At 43.2% G+C, this 20469-nt stretch overlaps 1 protein-coding gene across 1 annotated transcript in view; it reads right to left on the reverse strand.

Moving 5' to 3' along the window:
• Positions 1–20469, reverse strand: part of ST3GAL3 (ST3 beta-galactoside alpha-2,3-sialyltransferase 3) — a 3995325-nt gene that overhangs the window by 1872420 nt on the left and 2102436 nt on the right. Inside the window, exon 7 of the mRNA XM_044085443.1 lies at positions 3599–3662. Within this exon, the coding sequence (XP_043941378.1) occupies positions 3599–3662 (64 nt within the window). The remainder of the gene's footprint in view (positions 1–3598; positions 3663–20469) is intronic.

Below are 20469 nucleotides of genomic sequence, written 5' to 3' on the forward strand. Positions count from 1 at the left end.
TTTTACAATGGTTTCCCCAAAGGAAATATCCTCTCCAGGGGAATCTGTTTCATTTAATTCTTCCTCTGAGGAAGCACATCCCAAAAAATATGAAATTTGGGCAGAATAAGCCAAAGATTCATCCCCAGAAGAATCCTCTTCATCTGGTGAAAGCTCCTCAGAAATCCTCTTTTGTGGCATACATGGAGGAAGGGAAGGAGAAGGGAGAGAGAGAGAGAGAGTTTATAACTGTCTCAGGGCCATAAAGGCATTGAATAGGTCTTGGGAAAAAGCCTGCCAATCCGCCTTCTGTTCCTGGGGGGAAAGGGAAGCATGCTTAGTTTTAATTTTTTTCTTCTGAGGAACATCCATGCCATGGAAGGAAGATGAGCCCATTATTGGCCTACACTCAAGAATATTAAAAGGGACATCTTCTCAGACAATGATCTGTGGAATGCCATGTGGGCCTTCAGTTACAATGAGTCAAGGTTCCCCCCTACGTCTAGAACTGATGCCTGCATATCCCGAGGACAGACTAGTAGGGTCCTTCATGGTCTCCACACCGGTACCTGTGGAAATAGTGCCTACTGACTCCAAGACAGGAGGCCAACACTGGCCTCAGGAGAGACGTCAGGAACTGGAGGAGCAGTAGGTAAGTCAGGCCTAGATTTCTTGGCCTTCTTTGCTAGCGGCTCACCTGAAGGGCCTGATGTACCTTCCATATCATGTGGATGACACTTAAGATGCTGTTCTTCTAGATACATATTCAGAGAAGCTAAATGGCTAAGCAGGGTCTTGGGGACAAAAGTCTTGCAAATAGAGCAATTAGTATAGTCATGGTCAGGGCCTAGGCAAAAGAGACAAAGGTCATGAGAGTCCTTATGCGGAATTTGCTCTCCACACTGACACTTGCCCTTCCTAGATGATATGTAACCACAAAAAATACAGTAGCATGAAAGCAATAAGGAAAAAAACCCAAATGGGCACTTATCTGATCAGGATCCGCAACTTGTCTGATGAGCAACAACTGGAGCAATCTGATTGGTGGCAAAAAATTTCTGAGAATTGGTACGTGCTAACATCCACTTTATATCCAATGCCTTTTTATGACTGACGTAGGACCAGTGCTATGTCCGATGTTGCACGTACCCTAGCATTAAACTTTTTTCTATTGGCTGGATGTACAAGTCATCCGGTGGCGGACTCCCTCATGTTATGAATACTGCAACATGTGAATAGAAGGACATACTGCATTTTCACTCTCCGATGTACGTTCCCTACACCCAGTGATATTAGACTTGTTACTTTACACAATACCTTAGGAATGAGCACATATAAAAATACAATATAATTACAGTCATTTAAATGAATTTGGACTCTACTCGGCAGAAATGTACACTATTACTGTTCACACAACTGCTTGTTCTGAGCATAGAAAGCTAAATGGAACTTTTAATGTATCTTATCTCTACACCCTTGCATATATATGGGCAAATGAGAAACACTGATATAGGCAGGTGCTGGTAAAATGTATGGAGAAGAAGGGATAAGAAGGAAATGGACAAAGACAATCTTATTCTCCAATTCAAAACAAATCTCTTTAGATAAAAGTTACAGTAATCGTCAAAGCAGGTCCACTTAAGTGGGTCTTACGCTCTCTTTCTGCCTAACAAAGAAGGAGCTGTAAAAAGGTAGTGAAAGAAGCATAACTCAGCTTAGAAATGTAGACACCTTCTGTGCAGGACTGAAAATATCAATGAGCTGGAAGAATGAAAGACTAAGATGAGCAAACCATAGTGGAGTTAAGTATCTTCTGTAAGGTGAAGAACATTAATGGACAATAAAACAAAAAATGAAAAACAAGACAAGGTGTACAAAAGAAAGACAACCTTCCTGGTCTGTTGGTGACCTGAATCTAGCAATGAACCCAGGCCATTGTTAAGGATACCAGGAGGAAAGGAATACATGGCCACATGCACGCTCTGCTTTAAAGAAAAAGGCACATGACGTAGGATTTCCCAGTGCAATACCTGACATTTACAAGAAAAAGGAACAAACACAGTACTCATCGGTAACAGAGATGTACAGCAGAACAAGTAGGAAGAGCTTGTTGGGCCCACACAGGAACAGCTACTAACTGTAAATGAATCTGGAGTTGGGTGCAGCAATTGAATGTGGGGAGTGTGGAGGTTCTATGCAAGTCTGGAGGAAGGAAAGAATGAGATAAGGCACAGAAAAGATATACAAACACTACTAACAAATACTGGTTGTCAAATTCAACAACTTACAACAGTTTTCAGGCATAACTAAATGGAACAATCAGTACATCTCCCACTGTCCCACTGTGAAACATATGGCTGCACACGCATGTGTGCACGCATGCACACATAATTGTTAGAAGTGAAATAACCAAAGAGTAAAAGAACAAAAACAGTGAATGATAATCACACCAGGTAAGCAGAAAATAGAACATTCTAATGGACAAAGGAAAATTAGAAAACTTGCAAGAACAACTAGGCAGCACAGTGGTGTAGAGATTAGAGCTGATACCAAATAGCTCTTGGTTTGCTGGTTTATTTCCCAATGGAGTGCCTTCTGCATGGAATCTTCGTGTAACTCTGTCTTGCATGGGTTTTGTCTGGTTCTCTAGTTTCTTCCAACACCCCAAAGCATGCAGATATGCTGGCTGCTGATTCTCCAATTCTGCCTGCAGGACTACATGTTGTGTGACTGTGTATGACTATGTTTTCCCTGCATTGGACTAGTATCCCCTTCAGAACTAGTACACTGACTTACACTCACTGAGTGTCAGGACAGACTACCACTTCTCTGCATCTCTGAACAGGATAAAGCAGATATCAGAAATTAAATGAAATGAACAAAGGTATAAACTGAAAATTATTCATTTCACTGTACAACTGGGGGAAAGGAGCAATATCTGATTTTAATTCAGAAGGCATTAAATATGGTTCTATATCAGCAAATTGAAACGGCATAAAGCCAAACACTGTTTCTTCGACACATGTGTCGAACTCCCAGAAAAACTAACGGCCAGATCACCAATTTCTTTCCTAGGGAAACAAATCGGTAGGCCAACTACACACAACACACCAGTACAAATATCACAAAGTGGGGGGGCTTCATCCCACACACCCCCTCTAACTAAATATACTAACTCAGAGATTGCACTACAGTGGGGAAAAGGGCAAATTCACAGCGACAGCCAACCAGTGTTTTCCCCTAGGAAAAAAACTCGGTGATCTGGCCATTTGGTTAACTGGGATTCGACACATATGTGTTGATGAAACAGTGTTCCGCTTTATGCTGTTTTGATTTGCTGATATAGACCCTTAAATATGAATGATTAAAAAAAAAGAGGAAATACCTAAACTGGTGTTTAAAGCAGGACAGCGTTTAACTGTTTTGGGAGGGAAATGAAAAGAAGCTTTACCTCTAACTGCAGAAACACTAACATTGCTCATTTCTACCATAGAAATCACAGATGCAAAAAAGGTTCAGCTACTAAAAAAATACTAACTTTTTATTTTTGAACTAAAAGATTAAAATAATAACACATCTCACAACTAATCAGTTCTATACCAGAAGTATGAAAACATACCTGTCCAGTGCTGGTGTTATGCCATATTCCTTTGTCTCTGACAGGATTCCTTTTATGATGCCATCTATTAAAAGCGAAATAAAAAGATTAAGACAAACTGTAAATCATTACTTTAGAGTATTATACAGAGGACTTCTATTTGAGGACAGTTTTTCACCAAGCTGCTCTGCCCCATGGTTACATTGTCATAATATCAGGATGCACTTTATAGCATGTCATTTATTACATTAAAAAGTTATGTAATTAGCATAACATTACAGTTTCATGATCCACACCCATCCACTTCAAACAGAAAGACTGGTCACATCAAACAACACTAATTCTTCATCAACAGGATTTCATCAAAGCTAAAGTTTCTTCTCTTGCTCCGACAATATGACTCACTTCCCTCTCTTCTCCAGATAATGTTTGCTATCTAATCACTTACAAACCTTAGTAAAAACATTTATATTCACATCTTTTGAACACTGACTAAAACCTGTCTTTCCCTAAAGGCCTCAGGTATGGTCAAATAATCTGGTGAGTAGAGGACAGATTTTAGTAGGAGGGGTAAGGAGGGAGAGTATGTTGAAGTGGACAGACAAGGATCATGAAAATCTAAGACTATATTAACTGCATAACTTTCATGTCTTATATGATTCAATCCATCAGATTCTAGAGCTACATGTCTCATGTGTCATCATGCCAGAATACCATGAAGGATGGTAGCCTTGAAGAAGACCTAGATCACATCCAGCTACACTGTCTTGCAAAAGTGTCCAGTGAAGCCCATGTGACAGAAGCACAGATACAGTCCACTGACAGGTTTCAGAGAAAGATTAGAGAGGTACCTATGGTTCTAATGTAATGAGCCCTGGGTTTACCTGGAATTGTCTTATTACTAGAAATACAACAGTAAACAATAAAATCTAACACATACTTGGCCAAGGCAACTTTGGAAATCTTCTGTCCCAGCCTATTTTCAGCAAATAACATGAAAAGCTGACAATTATTTCTGATTTTTGGTCCTGTGTAAATAGAGTCCCAGTTGTCTGTGAACATCTAGACAGTGCAATTACACTTGCTTTTCTTTGAAAACTTGGGAAAAAACTGGTAGATTAACAGACTGGTTGAGACTGCAGTCTAAAGCTACTTTAGGCATGAAGACTGGGTTAGTTCATAAGGTGACCCCATCCTTAAGAAAGGTCTGGAGACTGATGGGAGAGGACTTGTCATTTTGAGCCCCTCCTAGCTGATATTATTGCTACTATAAACAATATTTTCCAAGAACACTATTTCAAGTTTGATAAGTATGTAAATTTGAAAGCTGAGTACATCAAGTTTTCCAAAAATGCTGAGGTTTCACAGAGGAACAGGGAATGTAAAAGAAGGTCTCACCAGGAATGCAGCCCGCTGAAAGGCCCTACAAACTTACTGAAATGTCAGGAATAAAACAAACCATTGTCTGAAATGGCTGCTAAACGTACGCTTATCACATACGTCAGCCAAATACAGAAGAATAGTGGAAATGGATGCCATAAATGATCTGCACCCTGTTGAATGGCCCACAGAGAGACCTCTATCCAAATTACCTTATATATCTTTCTGACAGAAGATTTCTAAACTGCTGTTATGATTTGGACCACCCTTAGAAATTAAGTAGGGTCCCTGGTTATCAAACAAATTGGAAAACAATGCATTTAGTTTGAGAGTTGATCTAGTTGAGGCTTGCTGGATGGATGAGAAAGGAGACCTGGATAAGACTCCAGAAGAGGCTTTTTTAACAGGTGAAGCCACAGTAGGGGAAACAAACTTGCCAAGGCAAAAGAAGGTTATGAGAATAATTGACTTTGCATATTTTGGCTTTCTGTAAAAATTTTATTAGAGAAATCACAGGGGAGCTGTACAATAGCCGCAGAGGCCACTGGTGGACCACAGTATCCCGAACTGTCTGACTTTGCGAAGGTATGACATAAAAGAAGCTGCTGCATTCGCTATCAGTCAGGGATGCAAAAAGGTCACAGCAAGATTTCTCCCATGGAATGAAAACTATCCATGCTGCTGCCTGACTATGGGACTGCTCATGTGGCATCAGAAGGTATCTGCCCAATTTGTCTGCTAAAAAGTTGGCTTGACCATAGATATGCATTACTACTAAAAAGTCAAGTGAGTTGACTGCCAATTCCCATAGCCTCACACAGGATAGGATCTGGTCTAAAGAGCACATCCAGTCTTGGCACCCAGGATAGGATCTTTTCCCTATTTATTGATTTACCTGTCTAGTGACAGATTGCCAGAGTGCACTGCAAATGCCTCCTGGTGAAATGGGTTCTGAAAAACCTGCATTGCAAAAAAAACTACTCTCTTTTCCAAGAACGCTTATATAAAAACAGGCTTCCTGTTGAGTCCAAATCCCTTGGACTGTCTGTCCTAAACAACAACCTACACCACTCCAGGGCAGACAAATCTATGGTGATTGCTACTGTAAAGAAAGGAGGGAAATGGGATATATTTTATTTAAACTAGGTAACTGGAGCCACCACTAAAGATGTCTATGGCATACTTTGGATAATTAAATAACTGGAACCATAGCATCTCCCAGCTGAGACCACTGTACACATACAGTCCACTGCAGGACTCCCAGGTGGAATCTCGTAAATGGTACTAAATGAAGAGCTGCTGTCATAAGCTCCAATACCTACAGTATTAAGGGTGCTGGCAGTGTGGTGTTGCGGAAGTAACTTTACTATTGACTGAATGAATGTTATCCTGTCAGGTGGAGCTGGGCCAATTTCTGCACTGTGTCCAGGTGACAGTCTCTAAATATCTCTGGTTGCAAAAGACCCAACAAAGACTATGTAGTGTTCAATTATATTCCTAAAGACAGATAAAGTGAAAATAAGTACTTTTTGCATAAGTCACACTGGCAACATAATCCAGTAGATATGGGGACACCATGATTCTAAGGAGTCTTAAATGAGTTGTGGCTGCTGCCATGTACTTGGTGAACACCTGTGGCAGTGGTGAGACAAAAGGGCACAACTCTGAAATAATAATTGTTTTCCAGCCAAAACTGCAGGAACCTCCCAGATGCCCTGACTGTTTATGTTTATTTCTAGGTAGGCACAATGTAGGTCTAAAGAGCACATCCAGTCAGCATCCTGAAGACATGTGACTGCACCATGACTATCTGGAACTTGGCTTTTCTTATATAATAATTTATGCCAGTAAGATTGAAGATCTGGTCCAAGTCTTTCATCTTTTTAGGGGCTAAATAAAGCCTGCACCCTTTCTGGTCTGGCAGGCCCTTTTGGATTATCATTTTTTTGTGAAAAGGTTGGTAACCTTCAACTTGCCTGTCCCCCATCAGGATGAGACACTTGACACAGGGAAGAAGGTTGGCTGGGAAGCTAATGTGAAAGGAAATGTATAACCTCTGGAAATTATTTCCCTGATCCATCTCTCCTGTGTGATTGCCAGCCACATAGCTAGATGGAAAGAAATCCAGTCACTGACTGCATCCAGGAGTTGACAACTGCATAAGTCCTAAGGGATACTGTGCCTCTCAGGGAAACATAGGAACAATACAAGACAGAGAAAGAAAGATCATGGGAACCATAAGATGATTCATCATATACTCCTTTAAGTAGACAATTAAAAGATCTTGCCACCCTTTAAAACCAATTAGCAGTGCTCAGAGAGGGAGGGCTATGGATCCTCTGCTGTTGCTGTCACCTCTGGGTCTAGGGTGGTATTCACTTGAGAAACCTCTGCTAACTCAGAATTTTCTGACAGACCATTGCTTGAATAGTGGATGTTATAATTTATAAAACCATACGTTCTTAGCACCATTTTGGCTTTCCACAAAGGCCCACTGTGGGGTAGAGAATTTTATCCCAAAGGCCAATAGCATCTTCCTTTCATCCTCACTCCTGAGCAACTTTTTAACCTGAAATCCAAAAAGTGTGGATATATCAAAGACAGCATTTGTGGAACATGCCTTTAAGTTTTCTTTCAAACCACATAATTTGAGTCAGGCCTGCCTCTTCAAAGCAATGCTTTCCCCAGATGCTCTCACTGTTTCATTTGCTATATTATTAATCTGCCTTATGGAGAGTGAAATAATGCCTGCCACAGTTGCCACCTGTGATTCTTATTTGAAGTGTAGATCACTGTGTGGCAACTTCTAAAGTGTGCCAAGCTTTTCTCGCCAGATCACGCAGAAACAGTCATGTGCTTTCAGTAATTCAAAACTAGCAAATGTAAAATGTGCTTTCTCACACAATCCATACCCCAAGATTCCTTAGCCACGTCATGAATTGAAGGTCTTTCCCCAGATGCCAATCTGTTGGTGGCAGCCAGCTATATAATGGAGTCTGCAAGAGGAGCTTTATTCCAAGTTGGTCTGTTCTTGGGAGGACCGAGGATTTTGTCCAGTTTCCTATGGAGAGGCTCAGCCATGTCAAGATCTAACCAACTCCTCTCTACAATCAGATAATCTGACTGTTGGAGTGCTTACCCTAGGCATAAGTGCAGCAGACTAGAAAGCCTCCTGCATGATCTCTTCCTTGGGAAGAGTGGGGTCTATGGGCCAGGATCCCCATCTGTCTAACTCCAGAATCTCCCCAAATCTGAAGTTTTCCAGTGGAGAACATGAAGAAGCTTCCCCTTTGTTATGATTTGCATCTAGGGTGAGGAACTCTGACGGACAGTCAAGCCACCTCCTCTTGCACCTCCTCTTTCTCAATATACCCAGAATGGGCTTGCCCTTTGCATGCAGAAGAGGATTTTTATGTAGGCAATCAAAATCTGTGGAGATTTGTGGTGCTGACTCTTGTTGGGACAAAGATGAGAGACCCAAGGCCCCAAACTCAGACGTGCCAAGGGGAGGAGCTGAAGTAGAAGGCCCCTCCCTACAGCACAGCAACATGGATGGCTGCCTTGAAACTGTGTCTAAAATCTTAGTTGCTGCAGTCCATACTGATGGCACTGAAGTTATCGGCCCCATCACTAATGTTGATCTTCATAAAGCCAAGTTGATGATGACAAGGGTTGGTGGTGATGCCATGCCTGGCACCAAGGATGGCTCTGGCATATAAGGCTCAAATGATGATGCTAACACCATAAAGACCACTGATGCTGGAAGTGACTCATCAACCTTAGTGATATCACACCTAGTGGTCAATGGCACCAAAGAAGTCTGTGCCAAGGCCACCAGTACCTAGGAGGTTAGCATAGAATGAAAAAAGATAATCAGTGCTGACGAAGATAGCATGTGCATGGCATTCAGTCCTGACACTCCCAGTGCTAAGAAAGGACCTGGGTTAGGAGTGAAAGATAAATATCCTTCTCTATAGTTGCTCTAGAAACAGAGTGCAAAGCAAAGACTCTTAGCTCGAGTTGGGCCTTGACCAAGATCTTTATCATCTGGTCCCAGTCCAAGTGCTGAGAAGGGCTCTGTACTGACTTAGTCATTTTCATGGAAATGGCAGTAGGAGGACTGGAATCTAGTTGTGAGTCAACTCATGCTCAGAGGAGATGCTTCCAAATGCCTTCCTTGGGGAGGGATCCGGATGCTATAGTCATGTACTTGCCATACAGCTGTATCTTGATTATTCATATCCATCCACGTCACAGATGGGACTGATTACTGCCAAGTACCAATATGGCTTCAACTCCTCTATATCCCAGCTTCTATACTCCTTACTGTTTACCACAGATCGAGTTGGGCTACCTAATAGCATGCATAGCACTATTACTATAGGAATCCACATCTATATGAATTACAAAGAAGTTATGTTCTTACCATAATGTTCCATCTGTGTTGTCCAGCTTCATTCCATTAACCTGTGGGAATTTGGTTCCGACGCTCGGAACTGACCGGATGCTTTCTTCCAGCTCAAGACTCCAAACTTGAGCTCCTCCTACCTACCCATAGTGCCACACTCCCCCACTTTACCTCAGATCGAGATTGCCAACAAGAATATAGTGTCCCTAAAACATTAACAATAATACAAAGGTAAGAAGATAAAAATGCAAACAGATCTCACACTAACAGAACATCAGGAAATCAACTGAAGAAATAAAATTCCTGGTAACGTCTACTAGGCTTCCTGAATAAACTTTTGGATAGGGGAAAGGGGTAGGAAGGTTAATGGAATGAAGTTGGACAACACAGATATAATGTTATGGTAAGAACACAACTTTATCTGATGTTGTCCACTTCATTATATTAACCTGTGGGACAGAGTCCCCAGCTACCATAATCCAAGATGGCCATTAAGGAAGGATATTCTGGAGTACAGCAGAACCAACAGCACTTCTACTCCTGGATACAATGTCCAATTTGCAATGAGTGACAAAAGTATGGGGGTTGACCAAGTAGCAGCATCACAAATGTCGTCAATAGAAACTCTGGATCAAACAGCATGAGATGTGGCCATGGACCTTGTAGAGTGTGCTCTTACTGGACCTGGTAAGGGGATACCTTTAGAAGAGTAAATAAATGTAATACAGCCTTTCAACCATCTGGCTAAAATAACATTGGTCACTGCTTTACCGTTTTTAGCGTTTGAAAAGGAAACAAACAGCTGATCGCACTTCCTGAAGGATTTAGTTCTATGGATGTAAAAACAAAGTTGTCTATGCACATTAAGCATGTGTAAGCATACTCTCCTTTGTTCTGATACTGAGAAAAGAATACTGGGAGATTAACTGACTGATTAATGTTGGTCACTCTAGCCACCTTGGGTAAAAAAGAGGGATTCGTCCATAGGGTAACTCTGTCTTTATGAAAAACTAAGTATGGAAATTTTGCAGAAAGAGCCTACAGCTCAGACACTCTCCTAGCCGAGGTAATCGCCACTAAGAAAAAACTTCTGGGCATTGAAATTGACAATAATCTTCACTTTGATGTCCACATTTCACATACCATAAAACTAGTACACAAAAAGCTGGGCTCTCTATACAGGCACAAGTCCTTTCCCTCACAAAAAGTTAGTGTCACTCTAGCACAAAGCCACCTCCTCCCTACTCTATTGTACGCAGCATCAATCTTCACCCAAATCAGAAAGTGTGACCTAGACAAACTAGAATTGTGCTACAATAAAACAGCCAAGTTTGCCACAAACTCAACCTATATAACCCATCACTGTATGGCACTAAAAGAACTAAAGTGGCTTGAGCTACCACAGCTACTTAACTATCACCAGCTGGTTACAGCTTACAATATTCTCAAATACCCTGAAAAAAACCCTCAATATCCAAGCTTCTTACTCTCTACACTGCAAACCCATACCTTAGATCTAGTGAAAAATCACTCCTCTGCATCACCAAGGCTAATAATAATGCAGGGAAAGCACTCTACTCCCACACCGTTGCCAGAAATTGGAACCCCCTTCCCCATTCCTTGTCCACTGCCCCTTCTACCTCTATATTCGATTCCTTGTCCACTGCCCCTTCCACCTCTATATTCAAAAATTCTCTCAAATCACATCAACTTAGCACCTGGTTATGCCCTTGTATCGCATAAGCATATCCACACTGCTATTAACTCCCCCACTTGCTCTCTGGTCACCTGCATGCTTTGTTTATTTGAAAAGTCAAACTTTTTCCTGTTGAATTACTTGATATATTTCTTCTCATACCAAGGGACAACAGTGTATAACTGCTATTGACATTCTACTCATTTTTCATATCATTGTTTATTTGGAGTGTTTCACTAATTTCTTGTTTTATTACTATGTACACCATATATGTTGTAATCATTTTACTACATTTTATTTACGTATTATATTTGCTGTATTGTTTTTGTATAACTAAATACCAGAGCTTTTCTCCCCGGGCCTCTTCTGAAAATGGACCTGGTCCAGTCCGAATTTCCCAGTTAACAAATGTAACATAAATAAATAAATAAGGAAAAAGTTTTCCAGGAGAGGAATTTTAGATCTACAGTGGTCAAGGGTTCAAATGGGGATGTACTAAATCTTGTAAAATCATAGTAAGATCCCAGGGAGGTGCAGGGTCCTTGACTGGAGGCCATTATCAGAAAGGTGCCCCTAAGAAAGGCTTTACACAACTTTGAAGAGGCTAAAGATGCTGAATCAAAACCAAAGTGGAAGTTAGAAATGGCAGCAAGCTGAACCTTGACTGTAGAATAACCAGCACCATGCTTGAAAAGGGAAGCCAGAAAGTCTAGTACTACTGAAACTGGTGCTGTAAAAGGATCTATCTGGTTCTGTTATGCCCAAAAGGAGAATCTTTTCCGCTTACTTTTGTAAATCTTGCAAGTGGAAGCCCAATGTGATGAAATCAAAATTTCTTGGACTGTTTAAGACAGCCTGGGAGATCTAGCCATCATCAGAAGTGGAGAAACCATGCTGTTAATTTCAGGAACTGAATGCTGGGATGTGGATGCCCCAATGGACAGGAAAATAGTCCTGGACTTGGATCCAACTTCATTGGGGCAAACCAGATGAGACCAAAGAAAGGTGAACCAGGTTTGTCAAGGTCAAAAGGGAGCAATGAGGATCACTTTGCTTCACAACCTGAGGGCTTTCTGCAGGAACTTGGGAATCCACGGAAGAGGGGGAAAGGCGTATAGTAGACCAGGGGGCCAAGCATGTACCAGAGCATCCCTGGGGGACTGTCCCTGAGGAGGGATCAAGGCAAAATATTTACTGCATTTGTTGTTTAGAGGGGATGCAAACAGGTCACAGGAAGGATAACCCCATTTCTGGAAGACTGCACTTGCCATGGACTAATTCAGGGACCACTCATGATGCATCAGTAGCACTTTGCTGAGTCTGTTGGCTTGGATGTTGGATTCCCCCCAGAATGTGCATTGCTACCAGCAATCTGTTGGAAGAAATCACCCATTGCCAAACCCACATCACTTCTCAACAAAGGGGGTAAGACCTGGTTCCTCCCTGTTTGCTGAAGCACCAAACCACTGACATATTGCCTGTTTGGATAGCAATAGTCCTCTGAGCAAGAAACCTGTCTAGTTCTTGCAATATTAGAAGAACAGCTCTCATCTCGAGAACATTAATATGCAACTTGGTCTCCTGGGGCATCCACGTGCCTTGAACTGTCCGGCCCAGACAATTTCCTCCAACCCAAACTGGGAGGCATCCGTGATCAACATGGCAGTTGGGGAGGGAAGAACAAACGGTCATCCCTAGGTAATCTCTGGAGAGAACCCTTGCACACACAAGACTGATGGGAAGGTTCAAGGGATTTCTGAGAAGAGACCACTGTACCCTTAGGGTCCACTGTAGAATATGCATGTGGAAGTGTGCCACTGGAAGAAAAGTTATGATTGCTGCCATGGAACCTAAAGCTCATAGAATTTGAGATGCTGGAGGTTTCGGAACAGTCAAGATCTGGCTGACATAGGATCTCAGATTTACCACCCTGTCCGATGTAAGGTAAACGTGAGCATCATTGTGTCTAGCAATGCCCCTATAAAATCTATAGTTTGAATAGGTTCCAGATGTAACTTCTGCAAGTGTATAGTTATACCCACTGTAGATGCTAGGTTAAGGAAGTAATCTCTGGCCTGAAGGAGTAGATGCCTGGTTGGGGTGGTCAGGAGCCAGTCATCTAGATATGGAAATATCTGATAGCCTTGCAATCAGAGATTAGCTGCCACTATCGCTAGACATTTGGTGAACTCCCTGGAGGCTGTGGTGAGGTCAAATGGAAGTGCCCAAAACTGGTAGTGACTGGCTCCCAGCCTAAAACGTACAAAGGACGTGGAGTGCTTGTTCATTTTGATATGGTAGTACACATCCTTGAAGTCTACAGAGCACATCAAATTGCCCATCTTCAGGAGAAGTAAGATGGATTAAATTGTGACCATCCTGAACTTTGTGTGCTTAACTGACTTGTTCAGAAAGGTTAGATTCAACACAGGTCACAGGTCCCATCTTTTTGGGTACAAAAAAGAATCTGGAGTAAACGCCCTATCCAACTTGATCAGGGTGGACATCTTGGATGACTCTTTTTTAGAGTAACTTTTTTATTTCTTGGTCCACATCCTCCCTCTGATGGGTGGAACATCGAGGAGGTGAGAATTCTGTTTGGGAGTGTCGGAAGAGGGAGCGAGGTATCCTCTGGATACAATCCTTAGCACCCATATATCATTTCTGATGGCCTTCTAGGCTTCTGGGTGAAAGGAGAAATGTCTCCTGACTGCTTCCAGAGGAGAGCAGTCGGGCAACAGTTCAGGATCGCTGGAAGGGTTTGTCCAGAGGTTCCTGTGAGCCTTGATTTTGTGGACCCCCTTGGTCGTTTGGGTGGCATCTACCATTCTGACCATATCCCCCTCTGCCTTAGGGGGGAAGTCTTCAAGTGTCCTGGAAAGGACCCTGCAACTTTTCTAACCACATTTTACCACCACGCTGGTCCCTAGAGAAAGTCCATTGAGTATAAAAATGGATCCCGATGGCAGACAGGGTCTTACCATCTTTCTCACCCTGTGTCAAAGTGTCACATACCATGGGCCAAAACAAGGTGGAGCCATCAAAGGGGGGCATTAATGAAGGCTGTTTGAAAGGCTGCGCAAAATCGCACAGCCTCATCCAGGCATGACACCGTATGGCAATGCTGGCACCAGCTGCTCTTGAAGGTACCCTCCGCAGCATGACAGATAAGCCTCACAGACGACTGACTAGGGAATGTAGGTGTGGCCAGCCTAGAGGAAACGGGCTCCAGTTCCTCATTAGGCATGGACCCCAGGACCGAGCTAGAAAGTTCCTTAACTAAGCCCCTTTGTTGCCAGGAAAATAAGGCTAGTAGTTCAATGCCTGAAGAAAAAAGGTAGATGAGGCTCAGACTCTCTTGCCAAATCTGTCCAGCACCCAGGATTCTCTATTCAGGGGGTGGACAGAGGAGCTTTCCTGAATGAGCTCCTTCTTGGTGGCTCCCGCTACAACCAAGGCACTTACTGGGATTCCTTTGGTCCAAAACTGTTTGTCGACTGGGGCACTTAAAATTTTATAAGCCCATTTAGAAATGGGTTCTACTGTATCTGGTTGCTTCCAAGCCCTTGAAAACACCAGATGGATCTGTGGGTTGGCTGGCTGCGGGACACTCAGGTAATAGATGGGCTGGACCTGAAAGCCTCCCACAATACCAATTCCTTCGGCGAAGGGGTTTGGGAGGACCATACACCCTTCTGGTGAAGGATTTCAAGGATGTCTCGGGAGACCCTTCAACTTCCTTGAAATCAGTATCTGTGGTGAGGGATTCCATAGGGGAATCCATATGCCTACTTGTACACAGTCACTTCCGAGGGACCGCCTTGGGGAGGATGCTCTGGGCAGGTGTCAAAGCAGCTTGGGGATCCACCGAGGGAACGATGTGGAGGCTTTCCAGGACCAGCTGTCCATGTGGTAGCTCAGAGGTCTCGGACAGAGTTCCATGACTGGGCAGGGGGAGTTCCATTGCAGTAAGTACCGATGGTCTCCTAGGAACGGACAGGACCCTCTTCAAAACTTTGAACATGGAAGGACTTTGAACCACCTGGAACTGTCTCACCAGAGCCAAAGCCACCAAGGCAGACACTTCCCAGAGAGAACGGGTCTCCTGCTTTGGGGGGGGGGGCAGAGCCAAGCTGTCAAAGGCCGAGGCCCCAAGGGGAAGAGATGGCTCTGAAAGCTTCGGAGTTAAGAGTCAACCCCCAGAACCGACCTTGACTCTATGGCTCTCAAACATGCTCGGAACCAAAGCAGCCAGAGCCGAGCAAGTCAGGGAGAATGTCAGAGGCAAAGAAGAAATCTCTATTGGCTCCAACACCCCAGCACTGACCCAATGGAACGGATAACTCCAAAAATGAGGGGATGAATCAGAGAAGGAGCTACTAGATGGAATGGGGAGAGCCTCACAGATCCGGAAGCAGATGGAGTGGACACAAGCCCCATCTGGATCTGTGTCTCAAGGAACTGCCTCATAAGCTTACCGACATCTCTAGAGGACAAGCTTCGGGAAGACCTAGACAAAGCCAATGAAGGGGTCAGGGGGATCTCCGTGGGGAATGGGATGGAGACCTCCTGGTAGACACCGACAAAGACGACCCTAACACTGACACAGCCAGAGCTGATGCCGAGGGGACACCATTCAGACCCGTAGCCTCAGAGGAGGAACAGGGAGAAGGAGAGGTAGAGGGAAGGGAGCTTGGAGCTGATCCCGTCAGTTCCTAAGATCTAGATTTTTTCCATGAGGTTCCGAGAAGGACCATGCTGGAGATGGCCTCCTGGAGTCCCTGGAATCCTTGGGCTTCTTAGCCAGGGATTGAGCCCTTGATGTGGAAGGAGTCCCCAAGGTGGCAGGAAGAGGAAGCAACCCCTTTAAAATTAGTATGCTTCTCCTATCCACCAGAGCCCAGGGGTGAAAAGCCCTGCATATATCACAGGAGGCATCCACGTGGAGAGGCCCCAAACAGTACACAAACTCCTTGTGGGCATCAGATTAGGGAATCTTTCGCCCACCCAAAAAAAACCCAAAGAAAAAGCTCAAGCCAGAACTTTCTGCTAACACCAAGCATGGCAAACAAAACATGAGGTAATGTGGGGGAGTGGGGAATTATGACTAGGTAGGAGGAGCTCAAGTCTGGAGTCTCAATCTGGAAGAAGGCGGACGGTTGGTTCTGAGCATCAGCACTGAATTCCCACAAGTTAATGGTGTGAAGTGGACATCAGATCTATAAAATACTCTTCAGCGGACCACCAGTAAGGCCTGACAGGCATTAGGAGACAACAATTTGGTGGAAGGGGTATAGAGAGGATTTGGTGAAGTGGACAGACAGATAATAATGTCTAGCATCATGGCATCTACATAACTATGGGTATCTTAGATTATCAAAGTCAAAGAGAACTTTCCAATGTAATAATTTGAGCTTGGCTGAACTGGCCAGTTCCAAAGGTACAGCATTAAAGTTCTAAGGTATGGTAAGATCCTTGAGAAAGGAACAAAGCAAAAAGCTCCCTTTTAATGAGGCCTTACAACTCTTTTTTCTAAGATCTGAAAGTTAAAGCTTTCATGAAAATTAGAAATAGCTGCTAGGTGCACTTTAACTGCAGAAAGCTAGACCCTACATCAAAAAAGAGAGGAGAGGAAAACATACAACTAATAGTACTGTAACAGAGAAGGGAGCTAAACTGAAAATTATCCACTAGGAAAACTTCTTCAATTTGCCCCTATACAATTTAGAGGTGGATAGTTTCTGATAATCATTAAGGGACCTAGACAGGTATGAGAGGTCCCTGACCATACTGGAATTAGAGCAGCCATCCAGTTAATTGAAGTGCCTGGTGCCCAGGTAATGCCTGCAGGATTTGGGAAATATGAGATCCGATAGGGATCCAGAAGCAAAGATTTCTCTGTGAGATGAGATCAGAGTAAGCAGAACCACAACCATCAAGACCAGAATGAGGCTTTGAGGATAGCTATTGCTTTGCAGAATTTTGCTTTGTGAAGAAATTCTGTCATGTGTAGAAGAGGGGGAACATACAGAAGACCCACCAGCCACTGATGGATCACAGCATCCTCTGGAGTCTGTTCCCAAGGGGGGACAATAACAAAGAAGTGGCTAAATTTGGTATTGTCCGAGGATGCAAACAGATCACAGCAAGACTTTCCTCAGTGAAAGAATAAAGCCCATGCTACCTGTAGAATGAGGGACCAATCATGAGGCATCAGGATACACCTGCGGAGCCTGTTCACCAGAAAGATTATCTAACTTGGAAAGTGCATTGTTAATGCATATGCTGTGTAGAGCTTGTCCATTCTCATACAGTCATAGGCTCCGTACACAGGGAATAAGGTCTGGTAGCACCTTGCTTCATCATATACCACACTACTGCCATGTCGTCCATGTGGATGGATATAACACCCTAGGGAAGAAAGTAATGGAAGGTCTACAATGCTAACAGGACCACCTGCACCTCCAATACACTGGTGTGAAGATTGTTCTTGTTTGCAACCATGTTCCTGGAACTGTTTTCCCTAAACTATACCCCCACCCAGAGCAGAAACATCCATGATAATCACAGTTATTGGAAAGTGTAATACAACTATTTAATCAGATTCTGGCTGCTCAGCCACCAAAGGGGGCAATTTTGGTAGGCCATGGAGAAATGAATGGACCTGTCCATGTCCTCTTCTAACTGTAACTATTATACCCTGAGGATCCACTGCAATTCCCTGATCAAATGTTTGGGTTACACTATGTGAATTGTGTCTGCTATCAGGTTCAAGGCTCTGAAGATTACATATGCTGGGTGGGGCAAGATGATTCAGAAGATGGTTTATCATAAACTGAACAGCCAGGATGCAGTCTTGAGGGAGTTTGACTAATCTGTGTATGGTGTCAAAAAGGCCTCCAAGGAGAACAAGATTACAATAAGGTTCCAGTTGCAATTTCTCCTTGCTGATCAATATTCCAAGGGACAGACAAAGTTGGAGCAAGTACTTTCTTGTTTCTATAAGGGACTATCCAGTAATGGAAACTGGCAGCCAGACATCTAGACAAAGGAAACATCCAAATAACCTGCAGCTATGTGTGACAGGCAACCCCTACCATGCAGTTGGTGAACACCCTCGGGGCTGTGGTGAAACCAAATGACAGAGCTTGAAACTCATAGTAACTGGCTCCCACCCAAAAGTATAATAACCTCCTGGAAGCTTTGGCAATTTTGATGAGCAGATACCCATCCTGGATATCAGGCAAACACATCAACTGAATCCCCTTCCAGAAGGTGTGGAAGGATGAATTGCACTGTGACAATCTGGAAATTGGTTTTCTTGACATACTGATTTAGGTCTCTAGAATCTATGATCCTCCTGAGGCCTTAGCTTTTTTGGAACCAAAACAAATCTTGAATAAACCCAGTATCCTTTCTGGCTTGGTGTGACTTCTTAGATGACTCTTTTGCAGTGTAGACATTTGACCTCTGTACTCACTGCCTCCTCACAGGGTGGAACATCTTTGGCATCTGGGAAAAGGGAATTATGCAGCCTCTGTATACTAACCCATTTGTCCATGTGATGGCACCCACACCCCTTGCTGCAAGGAAAGATGACCCCCAAATGTTTCAGAGTGGTGCTGTTGGGCAATTCCTTAGGTATTCTGCTGCTGCCTTAATTGGAAGGATCCTCTGAAATCCAGATAAAGTGCAGCACAAGATTCTGAAAAGGTTTAAGTTGCAATTGCCATTGAAGGGATACTCTGGGTACCTCTGTCTTGAAAATGGACAAAAGACTGTTGCTCGGATTTTTCAAACCCTAAAATTTTTGTGCCATTTCCATTCTTTTAAAAGGATCTCTGAGAAACAGTGAATTTATCCTCAATGGCATAAAATGTTTTGCCTTCTAGTTTGCTTTTGACAAGTTCTTCTTCACTTTAGGTACAAAAAGAAAGGATCCATCAAACAGGCAATTAATGAATAATGCTTTGAGGTTCTTCATGAAGTCACAAAGTCAAAGTCAGGTAAAAACTGTAATGCTTGTCCCAGCTCCTCTAGCCACACTATCATCTGCACTGTGTAACAGTCATGCAGAGAGGATATATGTGCTTAGCGTGGTCAATACCTGTGCCTCTATCCACCTTCAAGTGGTAATGATGGTCTTCTCAGTGAATTAATAATTCATTCTGCTAGTTTATAGTGGAAATGGTTCATGTGCAACAAGTAGTTTAAAACATGTATGTCAAAAGTAGCCTACGTGAAGGCACATTTCCCAATCATGTCCATTGCCTGGAATCTTTGTCAGACAGATGGACAGCTAGGCTCTCATCACAGGACTGTCAACTGCCACCATTACCATCATTTAATAAAAACGGGTACTCTAAATCCAATATGGTCTGTCCTGAGGTCACAGTATCTTGTCAGGCTTCCTTGAGAAGGGCTCAGCCAAATTTGGTTCTCAGTAATCCTTATCCATGTCCAAATCAATCATGCATTCATGGAGAGGAGCCACCAAAGATATAGACAGGGCAGTTCAAACAGCCATTATCAGAATTTCCTCATCAGGGAGGAAGGCCTATGAGTCAAGTATCCCTCTGTCTCATCGGTTCTAAAATTTCTAGAATTTGGAGTCATCGAGGTGAGATTGTGGGGATTCCTTCACTCACCAAGGTATGGATCAGGAGTAAGACACTCAGCTGGAGAGTTTATGTGCTTTCTACTACATGCCTTCTTACAAGGCACATGTTATGGAGAATCTTATCAGTGACAAGACGTGGGGTCTGACCTTGAGGGGTGCATTCTTTTCAAACCTTTCTAAACACTCTCTGAGGATGCAGCTCATGACTGGCTTCTAAACCTCAACACTTCTAAGTGTCGATGGGTAGATTTGAAGCTAATAGTTGGTCTATTGAGTCCAGATTTTTGGTTGTGGACATTAATCATTCCAAGACTTCAAAGTCCAAGGAGATGCATATGGAAGCTGACAAGACTAGTATCAAAGCCAATCTTGACACCAAACAAGTTGATATCAACAGTCTAGCACCAAATGATATGGGTTGCAAAGTCACCCATGAACGCAAAATTGCCTTTTGCACCAAAAGGCTGAATTACCCCAAAAGGGGTGGTGCCAACACTGACATTAAACAGTTGATGTCAACTACATGGTGTCAGGTCAACGGTTGGAGTCAAGAGCAAAAGAATCAATGGGGTCAGCAGTGAAGGGTCAAGCCCTGTCAACATTAATAAAGACCACATCAGTAAAGCAGTCAGGTCCAAATCTCAGCAGTGCAGAAACCGAGTCTGGGGAAGGAGATGAAGTCGTCCATCCCTGGGGGCCTATCCTGTCCATATCTGTTTGAATTTTGATGAAGGTCCTTATCATGTACTTCAAATCTAACTGCATGAAAGTGCTCCTGATAGACCTTA

The sequence above is a fragment of the Protopterus annectens genome, chromosome 10.part0 (assembly GCF_019279795.1).
Source record: "Protopterus annectens isolate FY-2018-M chromosome 10.part0, PAN1.0, whole genome shotgun sequence".
Lineage (NCBI taxonomy): Eukaryota > Metazoa > Chordata > Ceratodontiformes > Protopteridae > Protopterus > Protopterus annectens.